Source organism: Hippocampus guttulatus, chromosome 17, assembly GCF_054856545.1.
Source record: "Hippocampus guttulatus isolate MCC_2025c chromosome 17, RoL_Hgut_1.0, whole genome shotgun sequence".
Classification (NCBI taxonomy): domain Eukaryota; kingdom Metazoa; phylum Chordata; class Actinopteri; order Syngnathiformes; family Syngnathidae; genus Hippocampus; species Hippocampus guttulatus.
The window spans coordinates 3,983,090-4,004,165 of record NC_141277.1 but is presented as its reverse complement, the minus strand read 5'-3'; the positions used below and the strand labels follow the sequence as shown (position 1 = coordinate 4,004,165).

The 21,076-nt window shown below is 47.2% G+C and overlaps 3 protein-coding genes across 3 annotated transcripts; 1 reads left to right on the top strand and 2 right to left on the bottom strand.

Moving 5' to 3' along the window:
* Positions 1–2,351: 2,351 nt before the first annotated feature.
* Positions 2,352–7,180, top strand: prlhr2b (prolactin releasing hormone receptor 2b). The gene is made up of 4 exons (XM_086135690.1): positions 2,352–3,284; positions 3,457–3,599; positions 3,683–4,151; positions 5,460–7,180. The coding sequence occupies exons 3-4, from the start codon at positions 3,742–3,744 to the stop codon at positions 6,091–6,093; spliced, it is 1,044 nt and encodes a 347-aa protein (XP_085991816.1). The 5' UTR covers positions 2,352–3,284; positions 3,457–3,599; positions 3,683–3,741; the 3' UTR covers positions 6,094–7,180.
* Positions 7,181–7,248: 68 nt separating this feature from the next.
* On the bottom strand, positions 7,249–10,056 carry brf2 (BRF2 general transcription factor IIIB subunit). The gene is made up of 4 exons (XM_086135689.1): positions 9,827–10,056; positions 9,695–9,754; positions 9,183–9,504; positions 7,249–8,144 (listed from the first exon to the last, which is right to left on the bottom strand). Exons 1-4 carry the CDS (start codon positions 9,972–9,974, stop codon positions 7,382–7,384), a joined length of 1,293 nt encoding a protein of 430 aa, XP_085991815.1. The 5' UTR covers positions 9,975–10,056; the 3' UTR covers positions 7,249–7,381.
* A 768-nt stretch (positions 10,057–10,824) lies between these two features.
* LOC147191553 (uncharacterized) lies at positions 10,825–21,005 on the bottom strand. The gene is made up of 6 exons (XM_086135677.1): positions 20,592–21,005; positions 15,974–16,389; positions 12,934–15,265; positions 12,182–12,826; positions 11,919–12,018; positions 10,825–11,544 (listed from the first exon to the last, which is right to left on the bottom strand). Exons 1-6 carry the CDS (start codon positions 20,930–20,932, stop codon positions 11,347–11,349), a joined length of 4,032 nt encoding a protein of 1,343 aa, XP_085991803.1. The 5' UTR covers positions 20,933–21,005; the 3' UTR covers positions 10,825–11,346.
* Positions 21,006–21,076: the final 71 nt, after the last annotated feature.

Sequence of the window (21,076 nt, the reverse complement as noted above, 5' to 3'; positions counted from 1 at the left end):
TTGTTTTGATCGGGAGCAGAAAACAGCAGTCTCAGTCTGTCACCGAGATAGACCCAACGCAGCAAATGATATGAAAGCGCCAATCAATGCTGATTCATAGCACAGTATGGTATAATGTTAATGGTTCGGCCCACTTGACATCTACCGAGTCCGTATGTGGCCCACAATGTGAAATGAGTTTGACACCCCTGCTCTAAGTCAACTTGTAGCACACAAAATAAGGGGGAAAAAACCCATAACAATATCTACACATGTGAGTGTGAATACTTGCTTGTCTGTACGCGCCCTGCGACCAGTCTCGAGTGTACCGGCATCAGGTTTAAAATCAACTAGGAGCTGGAATAGGCTCCAGCTTGCCTCTGGCCCAAATGAGGGTCAGTGAACATGGATGGGTTCATCTATTTCTTTTGCACTCCATCTTGACGCATCTTGTCGGACGTGTGAATCCGAGACGTGGATGTCATTTTCAAAAACTGCAGGGGACTGAACGAGTTCTCTTCTGCATGCGGCGGGAGGCGATGGAAGGATGCAAGAGGTGACACTCCAGGAGATGCGGTGAATCTTTGTCGGATGTCTGAGGCGAGGTGGACGGAGTGTGCCGGGACTGCGACGTGACGAGAACTAGTAAAAGAGGAAAGCCACAGAGAACATTTGCAACAATAATGCTTTTTTTGGGGGGCAGTTGTAGTTTTTCTGACCGTGCCATAAAAGGGTACCAGGAAGTGTCAAAAGTTTGATACACACACACATATAATTTTTTTTTGTGATTCAAAATGTGCGACTGGGGAATCCATCCATCCATTTTCCGATTCGCCTACGCTCACAAGGGTCGCCGGCTTTGCTGGAGCCAATCCCAGCTGTCTTCGGGCAGTAGGCGGGGGACACCCTGAACCGGTTGCCAGCCAATTGCAGGGCACACAGAGACGAACAACCATCCACACTCACACCTAGGGACAATTAAGAGTGTTCAATCGGCCTGCCATGCATGTTTTTGGAATGTGGGACGAAACCGGAGTACCCGGAGAAAACCCACGAAGGCCCGGGGAGAACATACAACTCTGAGGAATCATTTTTTTAAAATACAGTATTCCCTCATTTAAAAAAAAAAATCATGATACAAAAATACTGAGAGTTTGAAATATGAATTTGAATATATATACTGTATGTCATATCGGCAAACTGAATTTCCTTTTTGCACAGCTCTTTGATTTGTTTTTTTTTGCGCAATGTCTAAATCTAAACATATCTGCCCATCATTGACCTCAAGTGGGAGAGTACAAAGAGACATCTTCTCCTATTCAAAAGCTCACGAGAAGGAGAATAATGAAGTTCAGCACAGAGAGAGCAGTGACATTCATTCCTCAAAGGGACTTTGAAAGTCGAGTGGACTGCATGTCATGCAATCACAGCACAATAGCTAGTTAAAGCCTTTGGGAGCCTGAACGAAATGCGGAATCACATCGTGACGGGTGAAGGCATTTGTATAAAACTTCACTCCCGTGCATGTAGTTTTCAAACCCCCAAAAAAGGGCGACCACCAACGACCAATAATATTCGTAAAATTGAATAAAAAGTCATTGTTATTCGTCATGCGCTTTCTTTCATTGCTAATTTACATTTCGTCACCGCGCTCATTGCATATTTTCCAATGTGCCCATAAGATGCATTGGGAGTGTACATTGCCTTGACCTGGAAGATGCTATTCTTCTTCTGATGCTACCTCATCGGAGGCAGCTGCTACAACGGCGTAGAAAAAGAACAACTAGGTCGAAGCAGAAAGGAAGGCAAAGCCAGCCTGAAGGACTTGTGTTAAGCATATAATAGAAGAGTAGACAAAGACTCAAAAAAATGCCAGATGACTCATTCGGAGACTCTGAGCGGCCGGGGGGGTCACATGCCAATCAATTGTGAGCCCTTTTTTAAAAATGCAATCACAATTGTGGTCTGTTTCATTCTTACTTTTAGTTGGGGCGGGTAGCCATATCTCCTCCTTGAATGTGAACGCTCAATGCAAAAGACTTCTATTCACACAACGTATACAGCATATCACAGAAAAAAAATCAGCTTTTTATCAGCTGCCCGTATTTGCCAGACGGCATTTGGACGGCAACCGCTGCGGTCGTTCATCTGCAACGCTCACCACTTCAGAGTTCAAGATCAACATCAGGCCGTCACATGAATCTTCAAAGGAGATCCGTCACCTGATTGGCTCGCTGTCATTCTTAGAGACTCCCTCCTCCTTCGCCTCCACTCCAGTCCCTTCTTCATGCGATCGGCAGGCAGCGTCTGTTCATTCACTGAGGAAGAGCGTGCACTGAATGTCGGTACTTCACACTGAACTTATCCCAGGTAAGCAAATGAGCTTTTTATTCTTATCGAGAAGGATTCATACGATGCCATCACTTTGTTTATAAATAATTGAAGATTTTTTTTTGAGGGGGGCGGGAGCGAAAATGAAGCATTTAAAAGATCGATAGTACTTGTCACACCTCTATCCTGTTCAAATCGTACATATGGAAAGCACGAATATCCATTTCGTTTTGTTTCTTTCGATGCAACACTACCTCAATCGTTTGTAGCTACCGTATTTCTATCCATCCATCCATCCATTTTCCGAACCGCTTGATCCTCACTAGGGTCGCGGGGGGTGCTGGAGCCTATCCCAGCCATCTCCGGGCAGTAGGCGGGGGACACCCTGAATCAGTTGGCAGCCAATCGCAGGGCACACAGAGACGAACAACCATCCACGCCCACACTCACACCTAGGGACAATTTAGAGCGTCCAATCAGCCTGACATGCATGTTTTTGGAATGTGGGAGGAAACCGAAGCACCCGGAGAAAACCCACGCAGGCCCGGGGAGAACATGCAAACTCCACACAGGGAGGCCGGAGCTGGAATCGAACCCGGTACCTCCGCACTGTGAAGCCGACGTGCTAACCACTGGACTACCGGGCCGCCGTATTTCTATTCAAACGTTTTAAGTAAAAGCAGGCCAACAGTTGAATTTGTACACCCTGAACTGGTTGCCAGCCAATCGCAAGGCACACAAAGATGAACAACCATCCGCACTCACAAGCACACCGAGGCACAAAAAAGTGTTCCGTTAACCTGCCATACATGTTTTTGGAACGTGGGATGAAATCAAGAGTACCCGGAGAAAACCCACGCAGGCCCGGGGACCGCATGCAAACTCCGCACGGGAAGGCCGCAGCCGGAATCAAACCCCGCACCTCTGCACTGTGAAGCCGACGTGCAAACCAGACGATCACCGTGCCACCGCAGGTTTTTCTTTTTTTTTTTTACTTTTATTTGATTGCATAATGTCTTCCATCATCATGATGAACATTGCAAGGTCAGTGCTTTGAGGGAAAAAAAATGCTCCATTAGAATACTGTAGCATTTAAAAAACTGGATAAACATCAAAATGCTGACATTTTCTATTCGTGCGTTTCAGAGAAAGCCTCCTCTGCTCATCGTTTTCCCCCTTTTGCTACATTCAAATATCTTCTTGAACAATCCTGAAGAAGCGACTGTTAAACGCGTGGCTACTTTTCCATTTCTTCAACATCAGCAGTGGTTTATTCGTCATTAACTTGAGTAATGTTTCCTTCGACTACATTAGCTCGTGTGACATGAGCTGGACTCCGGTGTGACCTTTTCGATTTACTGTTCCCTTAAAGAAACACGTTCCAACCTCACTTTTTCGGGGACGGTGACGCTTCCGCGACGCTTTGTCGCCATGGAGACCAACGGCAGCAGCGCGCAAAAGGCCATTTACGAAGTGGCCGTGCGCGGCAACTCCAGCAACCGCAGCTCGCCGTTCGCCGACGTGGCCCTACTGCAGACGTTCAAGCCCCTCATCATTCCGTGCTACGCTCTGGTGGCGGCGGTGGGCGTCTTGGGCAACTACATGCTCCTCTACGTCATCTGCCGAGCGCGCAAGATGCACAGCGTCACCAATTTCTTCATCGGCAACCTGGCCTTCTCCGACATGCTCATGTGCGTGACCTGCGTGCCCTTCACCCTTGCGTACGCCTTCAACCCCCACGGTTGGGTCTTCGGCCGCTTCATGTGCTACGTGGTGTTCCTCATCCAGCCGGTCACCGTCTACGTTTCGGTTTTCACGCTCACCGCTATCGCCGTGGACAGGTGGGTGAATAAAAGCATTTTGTGCTTTCGCGCGGAATGTTTTGAACTCGTGCTGACGTGCCAGTGTCGTACAGTCCCAACTGGGGCGATGCGAGGCGTAACGCTCGACTGGGACGCAGCACAGCAACTATAGTGGTCCGCAAATACCAGTTATGTATACATTTCTATCAGCGCACGATCTACTCAGTACTGTGAATATTCAGTAATAGAATTTTTTTTTGGGTGTGTGTGAAATGGTCAAGCCTCAAAGGCAGATGGTGATATTGATCGATAAGTATACGTCCTGCTTTAGGAAGTATGATGGGAACAGGTGGTTCCAGTGATGTTATACAAGACACAAATGTTAAATCAATACATGTACATCTCTTTTATGCTTTTTGAGCGAAATGCATCTATAAGTGCTGTGGAAAAAGTCCATTACCGCTACCCATGCATTTGCACCGTATAGTACGTTTTTGTCAAGCAGACGTTCCGGCAGCCAAGAGTCGCTGTTAATTATGGACTTCTATTGAGCACAGCGGCAGCTTTTTAACACCATTAGGAGAGAGCTCCCATTTTTTTTTCTTTTCAAAGAAATCTGTCACCGCCATTCAGCTGAGCTTCTTGATGCTCGCCACCTCTAATCATAAGTTGTAAACACACCAGGCTTATGCGTATTGATACAAATTGGGCAATTCTCAAAATGTCTTCGGGGTGTCAAATTGTAAATCACAGGATGAGCTCTAGACAATCTCATCACATTTTGAGCATTTTTTGATGCCCAGATCAACAAAACCCAGTGGCTATGCGAGCTGAAAACGTTTTATTCTGTCATACAGTGGAACTTCCAAGGTCGAAAGTAATCCATTCCCCGACCTTCATCAAACTCTAATTTGTTGCTATTACGAATAACCTTGTTCTGAGTGAATCCTTGAAATGATTGGCAAACTTCACCCATCTGTACCTGCATCTGATTGGGGCTCATTTGGGCAAATTCCCTGGTAGATTTGTCATTGCACTGAGACATGCAGTTTAACCAAAATGGCTGCTACTATTCCCAAAATGGCTGACTTCCTGTTCCCTTATATAGACACACATATTAAACATAGATACACTAATACAACATGTGTATACAGAGACACACTAATACACACACACACACACACACACACACACAGCGTGAGTATTGATGCTAAAGCGCGACTGACCATCCCTAGCTTTGATTCCTTCAAACGCTGTATAGCCAGGTTAAAGTTGTCAAATAAGTTTTAACAGTATTTTGACTCACTAAAATGCACCTGTAAACAATATACTTTTCCATATTTGTAGATATTATGCGACAGTGCACCCCCTGAAGAAGCGCACCTCCGTGGCTACCTGCGTTTGCGTCCTCGCCGGGATCTGGCTAATGTCCTGCGGCCTGGTTGCACCGGCGGTGTGTCACACCTACCACGTGGAGTTCAAAGAAGAAGGCTTCACCATCTGCGAGGAGTTCTGGCTGGGCCAGGAGAGGGAACGACAGGCCTACGCGTACAGCACCCTGCTGGTCACCTACGTCCTGCCCCTGTCCGCCGTCTTTGTCTCCTACATGTGCATCACGGTCAAGCTGAAGAAAAGCGTGGCGCCCGGCCAAAGGAGCCAGGAGAAAGCCATTGCCCAGCAAGCCCGCAAGAGGAAGATCTTCCACCTGGTCGCCCTCTTGGTGTCCGCCTTTGCCGCGTGCTGGCTCCCTATTCACGTTTTCAACATGCTGCGGGACATCGACATCGGGCTCATTAACAAGCGCTTCTTCCTGCTCATCCAGCTACTCTGCCACCTGTGCGCCATGAGTTCGTCCTGCTGCAACCCGTTCCTCTACGCGTGGCTGCACGACCGATTCCGCGCCGAGCTGAGGAAGACGCTCAAGTGCCGCAGCCGCGTTGGCGTGCCAGTCAACCGCTGCACCGCCGGCGTGGCCTTGTAGACCCTTGATGAGCAGACCACATCCCTGACTGCTCATCAGTCAATCACAGGGCACATATTGAGACAGACAACCATTCCCACTCAATTTATAATCCCTGCGAGGAAACTAAACTCACCCTGCCTGCGCCAAAGTCAGGAGAGTGTAGCGCTACGACACTTGAATCAGCCACCTACTGTACAAGACTGGAGCCTACCCAATTTGTTTCAGGTAAAGGTCAGATTACATCCTGGACTGGTTGCCAATCAATCACAGAGCACAAACGATCAAACGATAGACCAGGGGTGGGCAAACTACGGCCCGCGGGCCAAATCCGGCCCGTTGGTCTTTTTAATCCGGCCCGCCGAAGGATGGTCCACAATTAAGGTTCGATGTGAATGATTGCATTCATTTCAATTGGACTTGTAATGACAGGCATTTCACCGCCAGGTGGCGCATTGACTTGAAGTTGCAGAACACGGGGGGGCGGGGCAATCTTTTCGACCACCTAGTACCTCTGTATCGCTCTACTTCTACTGGTCTGATCACAACCCATCTGCAGCGATGCACAGGCTAAAATAGGTCATCAACAACACTTTTGTCATTTAAAAAAAGTATATTAATACCGTACTTTCATGCTTTTGTTCTGTTGATGTTTGATATGGACTGTCAACAAATGCAGTTTTTTTTTTAATGTACCATAGCTCGTGCTGACCTGGCCCTTCTGTCAAATTTTAAAAGTCAATGGGGCCCATGAGCCAAAAAGTTTGCCCACCCCTGCGATAGACAATGCTGCTCAACATAAGAGGTTGATAGCCCATAAAAATCAACGTCGTTCATTGTCGTAGCAGTGGTTCGTGTTTTTATAACCGCATGGTGGAAGAAAAATGTGATTCGTGTGTGTTGTCAATTTGGAACCTTTGTCAAATGTTGTGAAGATAAATTGGTTCACGCCTCTGTCGATTATGAAATTGTTAATATGCTTATGTATCATGTAGAATTCCTATTTATGGATCCCATACGATATCTGTACGATTCAGATTTCTCTGTGACTGTCCAAAGAGTGAACGGTCATGAACAAAATGAATCCTGCATTTCGATAGTGGGAGGTTATGTTGTTTTTTTTTTTGATTGACATTAAAAATGTGTTTGTACACATTGCATCACAAATCCTGCTCATACTGTGTGTATCTTCTTTAATGAGGCTTCTAATAAAAAATTTAAAAAAATTACAGACTTGGCCACTTAAAGAAATGGTTGAAAAAAACAAAATCTCCGATTGAGTCAATCAGTCCAGTCGCGCCAGTCCTGATTATTGACATTTGGACTCCTCGCTCTGTGATAACCAAGCCTTCTGCGTGACGGCAAATTCCCTGGCCTCACGTGGGGTGCGGATGTAAGACTCGATCTCGCCGTCTGAGATATCTTCGTCGCCAGTCACATCTTTGAGGCCTTCTAGCACCGCTTTCCGTCTCTTGGGGTGAATCACGCACGGTGGCGCAAAAAGCATCCTCTTGCCCCAGTTGGGGACACGATTCTGATTCGCGTTGGACTTGTTACCTTCCCGTGGCTGTTCAGCCATCTCTGAATTCTCACTGGTTGCGTGTGGAGTCTGATCATCGGCCTCAGAGGGATTGACCTCCTCTTCTTGACTATCCTGCATGGCCTCCTCGTGGCTCCTCATAGCGCTCCGTAGCAGAGCATATCTGTTCTTGACAATATCCCCCACGTGCTTAACCACATTGTCCGACGTGACCGGATCCGTCACCCAAGGGATCTCCTTCCCCAGTTTGCAAAGGACCTCCTTGATCTCGCTCACTCTCTTCACGGCGACCCGGTTCTTTTTCACCTTGGCGATGAGACAAAACTTCTCCAAGGACGTTTTTAGGCGAATGTGGTTGGGGTTGAGGGACTGCCAGGCCAAGTAGACCGTCGCCATCATTAAGGGGACGGGCTGGCGGCCGGTTAGAATCCAGGAGTCGGCCGCCAGCTCCACGAGGGACAAGGCTCGTTTGTTTAAGTCCTTGCAGTCCTCGGCGAGGTCTTCATGCACGTCGAGGGAGCTAATTTTGTACCTGACAAGGAGAGGAAAAAGAAACAATGATCAACAAACCCAAACAACAGATAGTCAACTGGGGTTATGAGAAGATTGAAATGAAAGAAAAATAAGGAGTGTGACGAGTCCTAAATAAAATTACCTGCGTTGACATACAAGGCACGCTCAACATAGTCGATGAATGAAATTGTCTGAACATCTCTATGAATTGTAATTCTATAAACGTTCAACAATGTACAAACTTTACTATGAATTTTTCACAGGGCTATTTTTAACCAGTAGTCTATTCATAGCAAGCATCTGAACTTCAATTTGAATCTGATGAATTTTCTGTTGACATGGGGAAGGTTACACTTCACCAGCAGAGCATGACTCAGCTCTCACCGATGCGCTGTGTGGTGGAGATATCAAACAAAATAGAACAATTTGGCAACCCCTTCCAGATTAGCAACAAGAACAGTACAAAACTCAAAAACAGTTCTTGCTGAAGAAAACGATCTCATCTGCTTTTTTCAGGCAGTGTGCGGGAGCTTTGTGGACATGAAAATAATGTCTCTTGCGGTGAAGAACACATGCTCGCTTGGTAGGAAAAACACATGCGAATGTTAGCTAGCTATTTGCAGTTGAGTTTTGACCGACCGTTTTAGTTATAGTTATATAACTTGTTAGCTGCAACAGTGTTGGCACAAGACGTATTTTATTTATTTTTAACTCACCTGATTTCAGCTTCTCTGCGATGCTGGGCTTGAGGGGCTGCACGTCACAGACGGTCATCTTTTGCCACTTCAACTTCATGAGTCCGACGGTGTTTAACCGAGTTAGCCGTACAACCTCCTTGGCAAAATATTATCTTATTGTGGGTGTCGCACTGAGCTGAAAGTTCAGCTACACTGTATGTTCGATCACAGATTCTGTGATCCGCGTAACCGCAGTGAATCGTTCAATGTGGTGAGGGATCACTGTCCATATGCTTTGGTGATAGTTTTGTTTGGTGGTGATACGCTTCAAATGTAAAGTTTGGGAAACACTGCCAGAGACGGACGGGATGCATGCTTACTCTTGACTATGAGCCTCCATCACGTCGCTCACGTTGACGAGTGGTGCCTCGACCTTGAGAACCTTCATCATCTCTTGGTAGACGGCGCCCAGCATCGCAATATCTACCTCCAGCAGGCAGGCGATGGTGCCCATGGTCACGGGCCAGTTGAGCTGCCTGCAGCTCACCAGCACGCAGCAGCCGGCCAAGCTCTCCTTCTTCTGCAGGCTCACCTTCAGGAAGCTCTCGTGCTCGTAAGCCTGCGCGAAATACGTGCTTGACAGTGTCTCGACTTCAGCGTTGACCCGCAGGACTCTGCAGAAGGCCGTCAGTCGCTGCTGGCCTGCGTGGTTGTGATCAAAGCAGAATGTCATGAAAAGTCGTGCCATTATCAAAGTGGAGTATACACAACAATTTTAAAAAAGCGCACGCGTATGTGCAGTTTCCACACAAATAAATCGGTTAAGATGTCAGCGATTGGTAAGCGTGTCCTCGTCTTAAACGCAAACAATCATAATGCTCCGGATGTGTACCTTTTATCTGGTTTAAACATGGCTTTTTAGAAACAGCTGTTGTGCGGCTGTAGCTGACATCTGTAAGAAAAAAAGATGAATAATTATAACAAGAACAAAAACGTTCATGTGATTTATTTGTTCGTGTTCTACCTGTGCCTTCGAAAGAATCGTGGGTGAGAGCCCCCTCTGAGACCACAGCGCCACAGTCCACGCAGACCATCTGACGATTAGCGTGATGGTCGTCCTCCACAATGCTGGACGAGCCGCAGCAGGGACATTTTAAACCCGCCGTGGACATGTTGTGACAAAATATTCTCACAAGTCACACCAGCAACAAAAAACTGCGCCGGAATGCCGCAGCGTCTTCGATGGATCCTCCGCCAAAATAGTTCCGGGTAGATACAATATCCGGCCAGGACAAGCTTCCGCCCTCATACGACGCGAGAAAGGAAACATGAACTAAATATCAAGTCGGATTTTAAAATAATAATAATACATTTTACTACATTCTCGTCCTTATTCTTTATCTTAATACTCGTGTTTGTTAATTTTATGTGGACACTTCAAATGTACGCACATTTTTGTACTGTAATGTGAAACTATGACAAAAACAACTTGAAGTAGCATAAGGCCCAGCCTGAAAAACATTGAACACTAATCGTCATAACTTTGCATAAATAAAGCCTTTTTTAAAATTTTGAAGAGTAATTATGTAGTCTAAGAGTACGATAAATTTCTTTAAAAAAAATCATAGATTTTTTTTAAATGTCTTAATTTTACAAGAATTGTCATAAATTGTCAAGAAAAAAATTGTTTAGAGTCAGGGGGGGATGGTATGTTTTCAAGAACACGGTATAGAAACAAGTTTATATTTTTGTGTATTTTTTGGGATAAATCATGTTTTAGTATTCGTTAAATTTTTATTGGGTAAAAACACAGCATTAGTAGTATATTTCTAAGAAAAATGTGTATTTTTGAGAAAAAGTCAAATATTTAAATGGCGCAAGGAGTTGTGAACTTGACAAGAATTATGTTGCATGCCTTCCATTCAATTATATTTGTCGTAATATTACAAGAATTCTCAGTATTTAACCACATCAAAATCAGTTTATCATTACCAGGACATGATACGGAGAAAGCACCACCACTGATTGTCGAAAATACTTTATTCTTGTAACAATACCGGGAAAGGTAAACGATTCAATGTTTTTGTGCAGTGAATACAAACATCAGGGTGAATACAAACCACAGGAGGGGAAAGATCCTTTTTTTGGCATTTCGATTTCATTTCACATGTTAATACTTTACAACAGAACATTGCAATCGGTGTAGAAACTAACGTAAGCGAAGTAAAGTGCTTTTTATCGGATCATGTAAACATTTAATAATCAGTGCAAGAAGATACGTTGATGTAACAAATGCATCGTTGGAAGCATCAAAAAGGCAAACGTTTGCAAAAAGAGGGCAGACAGGAGGCATTTTCTGCTTTTAAAATAGTAATCACGATGGCAATATTTAATATTAAGACTGACGATGAGTGCACTGATCAATTGAAGCAAAAAGAACAGGAATGCTGAATATTTAGAAAACGGGCACCTCCACTCATTTGTTTGAAGTGCAGAGAAAGGCAAAAACAACAACAACGAAAAAAATCCGTTGGCCAAATCCACCTAGATGACTTTTTTCAGAGACATGAGAATGCTTGGTTGCTCTTCCATGACGCGCACGAGTAAGTTGTCGATGTACTGCTCCAGCTCCGCTATCTTTTTGTCCTTGTCCCGAAGTTGCTTCTCCTGCTTTACCACGAGAGAGATGAGTTCCTCCCGGGTGAGCATCGAGTACGGCCCCTTCTCCTTGCTGACGTTTACCTACGATGGCATGCCAACGAAACAAAATGTCAAATGGTTTTGAATCCATACAGGGGGGGGTGGGGGGGGATTTCATTTCTGAAGTGACCATAAAAGGCAACGCATGACAATATTCATTCCAGACGTTGCAATCCGTTCGTTCAGCCAATGGCGGCTTTGCGCACGCGCCATTCATTTACAATCTGAGCTCCGGGTGGCGTCTCAGAGTTTCCGATAACGTCGAAAACTCCCCAAAACCAAGTGCTTCGGACCGGAGTGTGACAAGTGGATATCATGCGTCAATCGTCATCTTTCACGCATTTTAACAGTGGAATGTCAGATCTTTTATTTCAATCGTGACAAACGTGTCTCCGAGAGAATGAAATGTGACCAACCTCAACTTGACCGACATTCGCCCCCGATTTCCCTTTTTCGACTTGGACCTCTGTGACAGGATGCTGCTCCTGAGCACTGAGCGGTTTCACGGGCTGAAGTCTGCCATGGGAAACAAACAAAAATTCATAACAATCAAGATAAGGATTTATTAACGTGTTTGCTGGTGTGACATCTCACTCTGACCTAAAAATCTATTCGTGGTGGAAATGATAAGATTTAAAAATTGGCCAGATTATTGGCCTGCGTGCGTGTGTCATTTCACCTGCGCGAAGGTGCGGGAGGCGCTTCTTTCTTCGGGCCCCCACCCTGCAGCCCGCGCCGCTTCGGCTCCTTTGGTGGACTCTCCCGGGTCTGCGAAGCCTGACCAGCTTTGGGCGCTTGGGTTTTCGTGTCGCCGGGCGCGGCGCTCGATGCAGCGGCGGTCTCGGCGGGGGGCGCGGGCGCACGGGCCGCTTTCGAAGATTTGACTTTGCTTTGAGAAGCGGCGTCTGAATCGGGAGTTTGCGACACAAGTGGAAGCCGTGGCGACGCTGAGCCGCGATGGCCGCGGGATGCGTCATTTTGTGCAGCGTTTGCTTCATCATCATCATCATCATCATCAAATGGATTCAAGTTGCGCACAACTTGGACGGTTTTGGATTCAGCGGCAGGTATTGACGGCGCGGGACCTTTGCCGCGTTTGAACGCGCCGCCTTTGGGCTCGTCGGTGGGAGATGTGCTCCGAGGGGGCGTGGTCTGCACCGAGCGCCGAGGGGGAACGCTGGCGGTTTTCACCTCCTTTTCTCGGACCTTCTCGGGAAGCGTCGCCGGATGCGGTGGAGGGTCATCGCGTCTGTCTGTCGGGGGCCGAGGAGCTGGCCGCTTCTCACGTGGACTAACGGCGGTCGGCGGCTCGGCCGGCTGGCACCTGCAAAAGAGAGCGACGGCGCGCGGCCAGAAGTTGAAAGCCAAGGCGCAAAATGAGACGTGCTGTACGTGCGGTTGTGGGGCGGGGGGGAAGAAAAAAAAACTGGCCTTTGCGCGACGGTGGGGTCTGTAGTGCTGCGTTTGGACGACGGCGCCGAGTTGGGAATGTCGTCCTCGAAGGGAAGATGAGGAAAGCCCTCGTCAAAAGGATTGGAGGAATAAACTTGCGCATTTTCAAGCGCCGCGTTTGGAGGGCGATTCCGTTCCTCCGCTTCGTCTTCCCTCGTGCGCGGTTCCTTCCTCCTCTCGTGGTCGTCCTCCCATCTCCTCTCTCGCTCCTCCTCGGCTCCCCCCCTCGGTTCTCGCTCCTGCCGTTGCTTTTCTTCCTCCTCCTCCTCCTCCGACTTCTTCCGCTCGTCTTCCCCCCTCGCATCCTCGACTCTTCGGTGTTCCTCCTCCTGGGCAAGTTCCCCGCTTTCCTCTTCCTGCTCTTCTCTCCTCCGTTGCTCCTCCCTTTCGGCCTGGCAAGCTTTCTCCTGCGTCTCTCGCTCCCGTCTCTTCTCTTTTGCCACCCGCTCCTCTTCTCTTCGCCTTCCCTCCCGCTCCTCCTCCATCGTTCTCTCCTCTTCCGCCAGCCGCTGTTCCTCCTCCGCTAAGCGTTGCTTCTCTTCTCGCCTTCTCGCTCGCTCCTCTTCTTCTTCTTTTCTCGCCTTCTCTTCGTTCCTTTTCTCTTCTTCAAGTCTCCTCTGCTCCTCAACGAGTCGTTCCCGCTCTTCCTCTTTCCTCGCCCTCTCTTCATTCCTTCTCTCCTCGGCGAACCGTTCCCGCTCCTCTTCTTCCCTTCTTGCCTTCTCTTCCTCCCGCCTCAACTTTTCTCCTTCTACTCTTCCCGACTCTTCCTCTCGCTTCCTCTCCTCCTCGGCTCGCCGCTTCTCCTCCGCCAGCCGCTCCCGCGCTTCTCTCCTCTCCCTCTCCTCCCCCACCGCTATTCTCTCCAGCTCTCGTCTTTGCAGCATCTCTTCCCTCCCCTTCAATGCTTCCTCCCGTCTCTTTTCCTCCGCTAATCGTCCTCGCTCCTCCTCTTCCTCCTTTCTTGCCTTCTCGTCCTCCCTTCTCCTCTCTTCTGCCTCCCGTCTCATCTTTTCCTCTTCTAATCTCGCCAGTTCTTGCCTTCTCATCCTCTCCTCCTCCTCTTCCTTCTGTCTCCTCTTTTCCATTGTTACTCTTTCCAATTCTTCTCTTCTCCTCCTCTCCTCGTCCTCCTGTCTTCTCTTTTCCTCTTCTAATCTCGCCAGTTCCTCTCTTCTCCTCCTTTCCTCTTCCTCTCTTTTCCTCTGTTCTTCTTCCCGTCTCCTCTTTTCCATTGTTAATCTTTCCAGTTCTTCTCTTCTTAACCTCTCCTCTTCCTCTTTTTTCCTCTCTTCCTCTTGTTTTCTCTTTTCCTCTTCTAATCTGTCCAGTTCCTCTCTTCTCCTCCTCTCCTCTTCCTCCCGTCTCCTCTTTTCCTCTTCTAATCTCTCCTCTTCCTCTCTTCTCCTCTCCTCTTCCTCCCATCTCCTCTTTTCCTCTTCTAATCTCTCCTCCTCCTCTCTTCTCCTCTCCTCTTCCTCCCGTCTCCTCTTTTCCTCTTCTAATCTCTCCTCTTCCTCTCTTCTCCTCTCCTCTTCCTCCCGTCTCATCTTTTCCTCTTCTAATCTCGCCAGTTCTTGCCTTCTCATCCTCTCCTCCTCCTCTTCCTCCCGTCTCCTCTTTTCCTCTTCTAATCTCTCCTCTTCCTCTCTTCTCCTCTCCTCTTCCTCCCGCCTCCTCTTTTCCTCTTCTAATCTCTCCTCCTCCTCTCTTCTCCTCTCCTCTTCCTCCCGTCTCCTCTTTTCCTCTTCTAATCTCTCCTCTTCCTCTCTTCTCCTCTCCTCTTCCTCCCGTCTCCTCTTTTCCATCGTCACTCTTTCCAGGTCTTGTCTTCTCGCTTCTTCTTCTTCTTCCTCAATTGTGGCCATCTCTTCATCCCTCTCCCCTTCTCTCGTCACCCCCCCCTGGTCGTTCACCCTCACTTTATAAGCGGATCCGTCCGACTCTTCTCTCGCTTCCATCTCCTCCTCGGCGTCCAAGTTCTCATTGCTCTTTTCTTCCCGTTCCTCTTCCTCCTCCTCCTCCTCTTCCTCCTCCCAGGGCGTGTGCTGCCTTATCGCCGGGAGCGAGTCGAGCGACGGCGGGGAGCTTTCCGGCACGTCCTCCATGGAGCCGCGTCCCGAGCTGGCCAGACTGAAGTTGGAGCCGATGCGAGCGGTGCGCGGCGGAGGTTCCTCGCAGTAAACGTGACTCCCATTGATGCACAGGTTGCTCTTTTCCACAGCTGCACGTTTCTGAGACGACGACGACGACTCTTTGCTGTCCGAGCTGCCGGAGCGCTTGTGTTTCATGAACTTGAATTTCTTCTTACCTATAAAAGATGGTACCAAAGTGGAACAGTTGACAAAGGATCCCAACTCATGTTTGATAGACCGTGATGAATTACTGCCAGTCGTACAGTGGAAGAAGTCCTGCAACTCTCGGCTTTGCGTCCAGTTAAACTCATTCAGAACCAGCCAATTCTGGACCAAGTCTGAAAAGACGTTTAAAAACGTCTTTGGGAGTGAATGAGTTCAACGGGCCCAGTAACTCGACTCTTTGGTAAATTGAGACAAGATCACAATTATTTCGGTCTTCATACTTTCTGGAACATTTTTACGGTGGCGTGCAAGACATTTTTCGAATGTAAAATGTGTGCCTCGGCTCAGTAAAAGTTGGGAAAGTATAGACCTCCACAAAGGCTAAATTCAGTTCATTTATAAGGTGTCCCATCCATCCCCGCAGGAAAATCTGAAATGGGACCGTCTCGTCATTTTCTGTGGAACCCTCCTTCCTGTCTCATTTTTTTTTTTAAGTCACAATGGAAAGCTAGCCTCTTCCCCAGAATCAAATAAGGTAGCGTCCTCAACCAAACAGGAAGTAGCATGCCAACATATGGACTGAGCAGACACTCGACACTGACTTTTTTCACTCGAGATCAATCCTCAATACAAATGGTCACCTTTTTTCACAATTTCCTTGGTTTTTTTTGTTTTGTTTTTTTTAGTGTACAGTAGCCGTCGAAAAAGAGCCCACTGACCTTCGGAGGCGTCGGCATTGAGCCCAGACGATAGGCTGCCGCTCAGCGGGGTGTTCTTGGCGGGCAGGATGGACATGGACTGCGACATGTTCCTCTGCAGGTTAGACTTGTGAGAAAACAAAGACTTGATTTTCGGTTTCTTCTTCTTCTCCTCTTCTTTGCCCGCAGCTGCCTCCCCGTCCTCTTCTTCCTCGCTGTCGGTGAGAACCTGCGTGGACGCCGCCGCCGGCGCGTCCCATTCTTTTTTCTTGCCCCGGACTTTGTCCTTGAGCTTGCCCAAGCGGGATCGAGACTTGCCCGCGGCGGAGAGGTCGAACATGCTGGCCGTCATGTTGTTCCTCATGAACTGGATGTCCACCAGCACCTCGCCTCGGTCTTTGTCCCCCTTGCCGCTCTTGTCCAGTAACTTGAACCACCTGCGCACGAGAGCCACTTGGAGTCAAAGAGCAAAAAAGTCGCGAAAACACAAAAATAGTTAAAGAGCGTACGGAATCGACAGCTGACTTTGTAAGAGAGTGTCAATGGCAGCCATGTCACGGTTTGAAATCAAAGCTTTAGTAGCCACCTTACTTCATATGATGTCACATAGACGCAACCTCGAAGGTCATCGCCAGTTCTCTCTGACACTTGGATGTTCAATCTTTTTCAATGTTGGCGACAGAGGAAAAAAAAAACCACGTCGCTAAAATGAATCATAGATTTGCGTAAGCAATGAAGTAACTGAACGAAAAAGAGCACAAAGACAATCAATGTCAAGATTGAGTTTCCGATTTGTTTTTGGCCACCATTTATAACAAGTGCGAGGCGTTATTAACAGAAACACCCGAGAGCATTGCTTTGGTTGAGGAAAAAAGGAGACTCCAAATGTGCACAACAAGGTTTTTACCTCCCATGTTCTAAACAGACAACTATGATCCTGCTCCTGGCAAATGGAAAACGACTCCATTGGAAAGTTTTCAAAAAGGAAATAAAAACGGAGAAGTGAAGGGTTTGAACGAATGCTTTTATTGTGAAGATTGAATGTAAGAATCTTCGGGGGGGTTTCTTGACAATAAGGTCTGACGTGGCGAGACAACAGTGAGCCTGCTGGCTCTGAGAGGTCTTGAGGGGAGGGGCGGCAAGTCACAAAATCAGTGAGTCGGCATAAAAAAAGACCTTATCGAGCATAAATCTGAACAAACAACTCCAACTGAAATCTGGATTCCTGGGGAAATGAGGAAGGCGCTTTATGCGGGTGCGTGTTGGTGTGTGTGTGTGTGCGTGCGTGCGTGTTGTAGTCTCTCTGGTATTTTGGAGCTGCGGGCCGTGAGGCCAAGTATTGAGTATGTCAAGCCGTCTTGAAAACTAACAGATGTGGCTCAAATGTATCACGTGTGTCAACGTGCTTGGATCACGATGCTATCTTGCAGCAAAGTGCGAATGTAATTGTTCAGCTTTTTTTTTTGTATTTTGACAAAAGCAAGTCACAAATATGAAGACACTTGCGAACGGTTTGAAGCTGAATATGTCGCCTTGAAGGTACCCTAAGCACACATGAATTACTTTCAATAAAATAAAATAAAAATACTTTCAATTGATGTCCTTTCATAGAGCAGCAGATCGTAGCTGACGGTGTCAAGCTTTGACCACAAATTCATTGATAGAAAAATAACCCCACAAGGAGAAGTTTAAAAAAAAATTAAAGAGGGAAGTGAGCGACTCCCAATTGCAACACAGCGGAAGTTACCAAAATGTCAGAGAAGTTTTCACTTCATGCCCGGGTGAGGATGATGGCTTCAAGCTGACTAATCTGCCACTTGTGTGCAAAGTGGAGGTTCAGCGCATGACTCAACCTTGTCAACAAGCGTTCGCCTTTTTGCGTGCACACACACAGCCGCACGCACACACACACACACGCACGCACACGCACACGCACATCCTTCCCTGCGCGGCGTGTAGTCACGATAAGACAATGGCTGCTCCGGTGGAGACCTCTTATCACAGCGCACAGCTGGGTGAGCAGGAGAAGAGTCGGCTCAGCATGATAAGTGTCCATGCAGCAAAAAAAAAAATGGATGGAACTTATCAAAGCAGGCCATCAATGTGTCCAGTCAAGGGTTTGGACATCAGAGACGGACGGGGTGGAGCTGGAGAGAACATTGTGCTTCCCGTAACTTGGGAGAACTGATAGGTTGTTCTCTGGACTAATGATGCACATTAGAGCACACTCTAAACAACTTGTGGTGCATTTTTAGCAACTGGATGTCTAGCTCGAGAAGCCTCAAGAAAATATCCCGTCCTCATATCATCATCAAAAACATTACACACGCACACACACACACACGCGCGCGCACACACACGCACACTACAAAAAGAAGAGCCCCCATGAGGACTTTATCACCAAGCCGCTAAAATTACACTTGTCAGGTCGTGTGCTGGAGCTGATCCATGCATGTGGCACATGCAGCAGACATCGCCAGACACAAAGAATTCACACAACTCTGCAAAATTCACAACAGCTTGCTCGCAGGCACATTTTCGGAAAAAGGCAGCCGTTTGTGTCCTTTCACAAATGTATGGACAGGCACTCCAGACAGGAAAATTATTTACATGCAAGAAACTCAAGTCGGTTTTCCATTGCGCGTCCTCTTTAAGAAAACCATTTCTTAACCAGCGCCTCAAAACTGCTAAATTCCATTGATGTCCCCAGCGGAGCCACATTGTTAGTAAGGCTCACATAGCTAAAGCCACACTGTTACTATGTCAACATTTGAAAATGATTTTCCTGGCTCCAGGATTTTTTTCTATCCTGGTACTAAAGGGGGGCTTGACCCATACAAAGGGGGACTAAGAAAATAATTTACAAATATATTTTAGAATATCAAATAAAATGCTGGAGGGTCTTAACTGAGGCTACACAGATGTATGAGGTGGCTATAGCCCGCCGCTAGCCCCGGTGTAGCGCCATCCATGTGCTTATGATGTTCCATGTTCAATTTCAAGTATTGTCGTTGAGCAAACTGAAACAGATCCGGATTTAATTTGGTTTGAGATTATTTTCTGAACTCTCAGCCACTGAGCAGATGTTGCGCAAATCAGATTTACAGATTATCCGGGAATTACTGGTGAGGATGCTCGCTAATATTTAACGTAAAATAAGCGGACTGATACCGAATTAAAAAGAAAACAAATGGCAGGAAGTTGCCCTCTGTCTATCAAGCCCACACTAATCAACACATAACCGAGCGGTACTTGGTGGCAGTAATAAAACTGATAATAGGTACCCTCCATAAAATTGCTTTCATGTCAAAGTCCATCTTTTAGTTCCATCGCTTTACTGATCAAGCAAACCAAGTGATTGCAAATGCGATGGGACTGTTGACACTTAATAAAAGAAGCTTCTATGAAATCACGTTGGATTCGAACACGAGCTTTAACAGCGTGGAGGAGCACTGTTTTTGTCAAAGAAATGACCTTGCGGGTCATCCGCTGTTTATTTTTCACTGATAAAGCAGCCAGGAATGCGAGGCCTCGATAAAACCTCACGGGCAATATGCGTTCTCACCCTGCTTGCAAGCACCTCACCAAATGGCAACAAAGCCTTTAAAGAACACGGCAGCGAACGACCAGGAAGGACCAGAATGATGGAAGAAAGTGGTGGCGGAAGTAGACAGGTGGGGGGGCGGGGGGGGGGGGGTTCAAACTGAGTTGCATTGCCGGTAATAAGAAGTAGGTGAGAAAGGAAGGCTGGTCTGCAGGCTGCTGGTCACATGGTGGAGGAATAAACTACTTACAACCAGCTTAGCAGAACACAACACAACACTTTCTATGCGGCATACAAGTGCGAAGATAAATGACTATTTTAACACACAAAACACATGACAAGTAAAACTAGATCATGCTCTTCGGTGTGCAAAAATAATTTCGGTGTTTTGAGTTACCGGGGTCCTACATAAAGCGTTTTTGCGTGGTGGCCTTTATAATGTATTTTGTAAGCCTTGAAGAAAATACGACTTCTGTGCAGTTATTTTTTTTGGTGGCCCGCAACCAGACTCTGAGTGGCCCCTTGTTTCTATAAAAAAAAAAAATCCTCGATAAACTTTCAATATTCGTCGTTTTCTGAAAAAAATCTGTAAATATTCAAATCCATGGGTGCCAAACTACAAATATGCAGCTGTAGTTTTAAGTTGTAATATCACCACTCACCACTAGAGGGCAGATATGTCTTGGTTGCACTTACACTACCCTATACTACAACGTGAGAAGGCCTAATATTTTTTTTGCAGATTTGGAATGATATGCAAGACAAATATAGTACTTAAATAATTTTGAGTGAATTTTTGTGTTTTTTTTTTGTTTGCTTCAAACATTGTCATTGGATTAGGGAAGTGGATTTTTTTATCGATCCATTAAAAGATGTATTATCAAAACCTTTTGCACGTACGCACGCATTTTGTCCGGTTTTTAAAATAGCATTTTTGTCATACATCAGGTCAGGTTAGAAAGTGCGTGTCCTACGTGGTCAAGTATCACTCATGAAAAATGGTGGCCCCGACTCCAGCATTTAAATGACCCATCCCTGCACTAGGTTGCATTAATCCATCCTGTCAACGTGACAATTCAAGAGTCCTGCACTTACTCGGTCTTGTTCCGGCTCTTGTCCTGTGCGAGCAGCACCAGGTCGATGACGGCCTGACCCAGCAGCTTGTCAGGTCCCACCAGGGCTCGGTGTAGGACGTGAACGCGCAGCGTGCCTCGCTCCCCTCCCGCGCCGTGCTGCGGCAGCTCGAAGGCGGCTTCCTCCTTCCACACGGGAGCCACGCTCTTCTCCACCACCGAAGTCTGGTACTTTTCTTTGCCCACTTGCATGAGCGCGTAGGCGTCGTTGGTGCCGCCTTTGCCCTTCGCCCTGAGACCACGGGCTTGAAGCACGGTCACCTGGACGCTGGTGGGGCACCAGGGTTGATCCAGAAACGACATGCCGGCTTTTGTGGTCGCTGGGCGGCTGAGAATTGGCGGCCCGCCGGCTCAAGGAAAAGTTGCTCAAGTACAGCGTGATACTGGCCGGACATTGGGATAGGGCGGAGCGGGCGTGGTTAAAATGAGACTGGGCGGGCTGGGTTC

What these genes read in the sequence shown, in the direction of transcription:
- prlhr2b (XM_086135690.1), top strand. Translation starts at nt 3,742, where the DNA reads ATGGAGACCAACGGCAGCAGCGCGCAAAAGGCCATTTACGAAGTGGCC. An exon ending in ACCGCTATCGCCGTGGACAG is followed by an intron (nt 4,152 to 5,459) that starts GTGGGTGAATAA and finishes CCATATTTGTAG; the next exon opens with ATATTATGCGACAGTGCACC.
- brf2 (XM_086135689.1), bottom strand. Translation starts at nt 9,974, where the DNA reads ATGTCCACGGCGGGTTTAAAATGTCCCTGCTGCGGCTCGTCCAGCATT. An exon ending in CGATTCTTTCGAAGGCACAG is followed by an intron (nt 9,755 to 9,826) that starts GTAGAACACGAA and finishes TTTTTCTTACAG; the next exon opens with ATGTCAGCTACAGCCGCACA. An exon ending in ATGTTTAAACCAGATAAAAG is followed by an intron (nt 9,505 to 9,694) that starts GTACACATCCGG and finishes ACAACCACGCAG; the next exon opens with GCCAGCAGCGACTGACGGCC.
- LOC147191553 (XM_086135677.1), bottom strand. Translation starts at nt 20,932, where the DNA reads ATGTCGTTTCTGGATCAACCCTGGTGCCCCACCAGCGTCCAGGTGACC. An exon ending in AAGAGCCGGAACAAGACCGA is followed by an intron (nt 16,390 to 20,591) that starts GTAAGTGCAGGA and finishes TCTCGTGCGCAG; the next exon opens with GTGGTTCAAGTTACTGGACA. An exon ending in GACCCCACCGTCGCGCAAAG is followed by an intron (nt 12,827 to 12,933) that starts GCCAGTTTTTTT and finishes TCTCTTTTGCAG; the next exon opens with GTGCCAGCCGGCCGAGCCGC.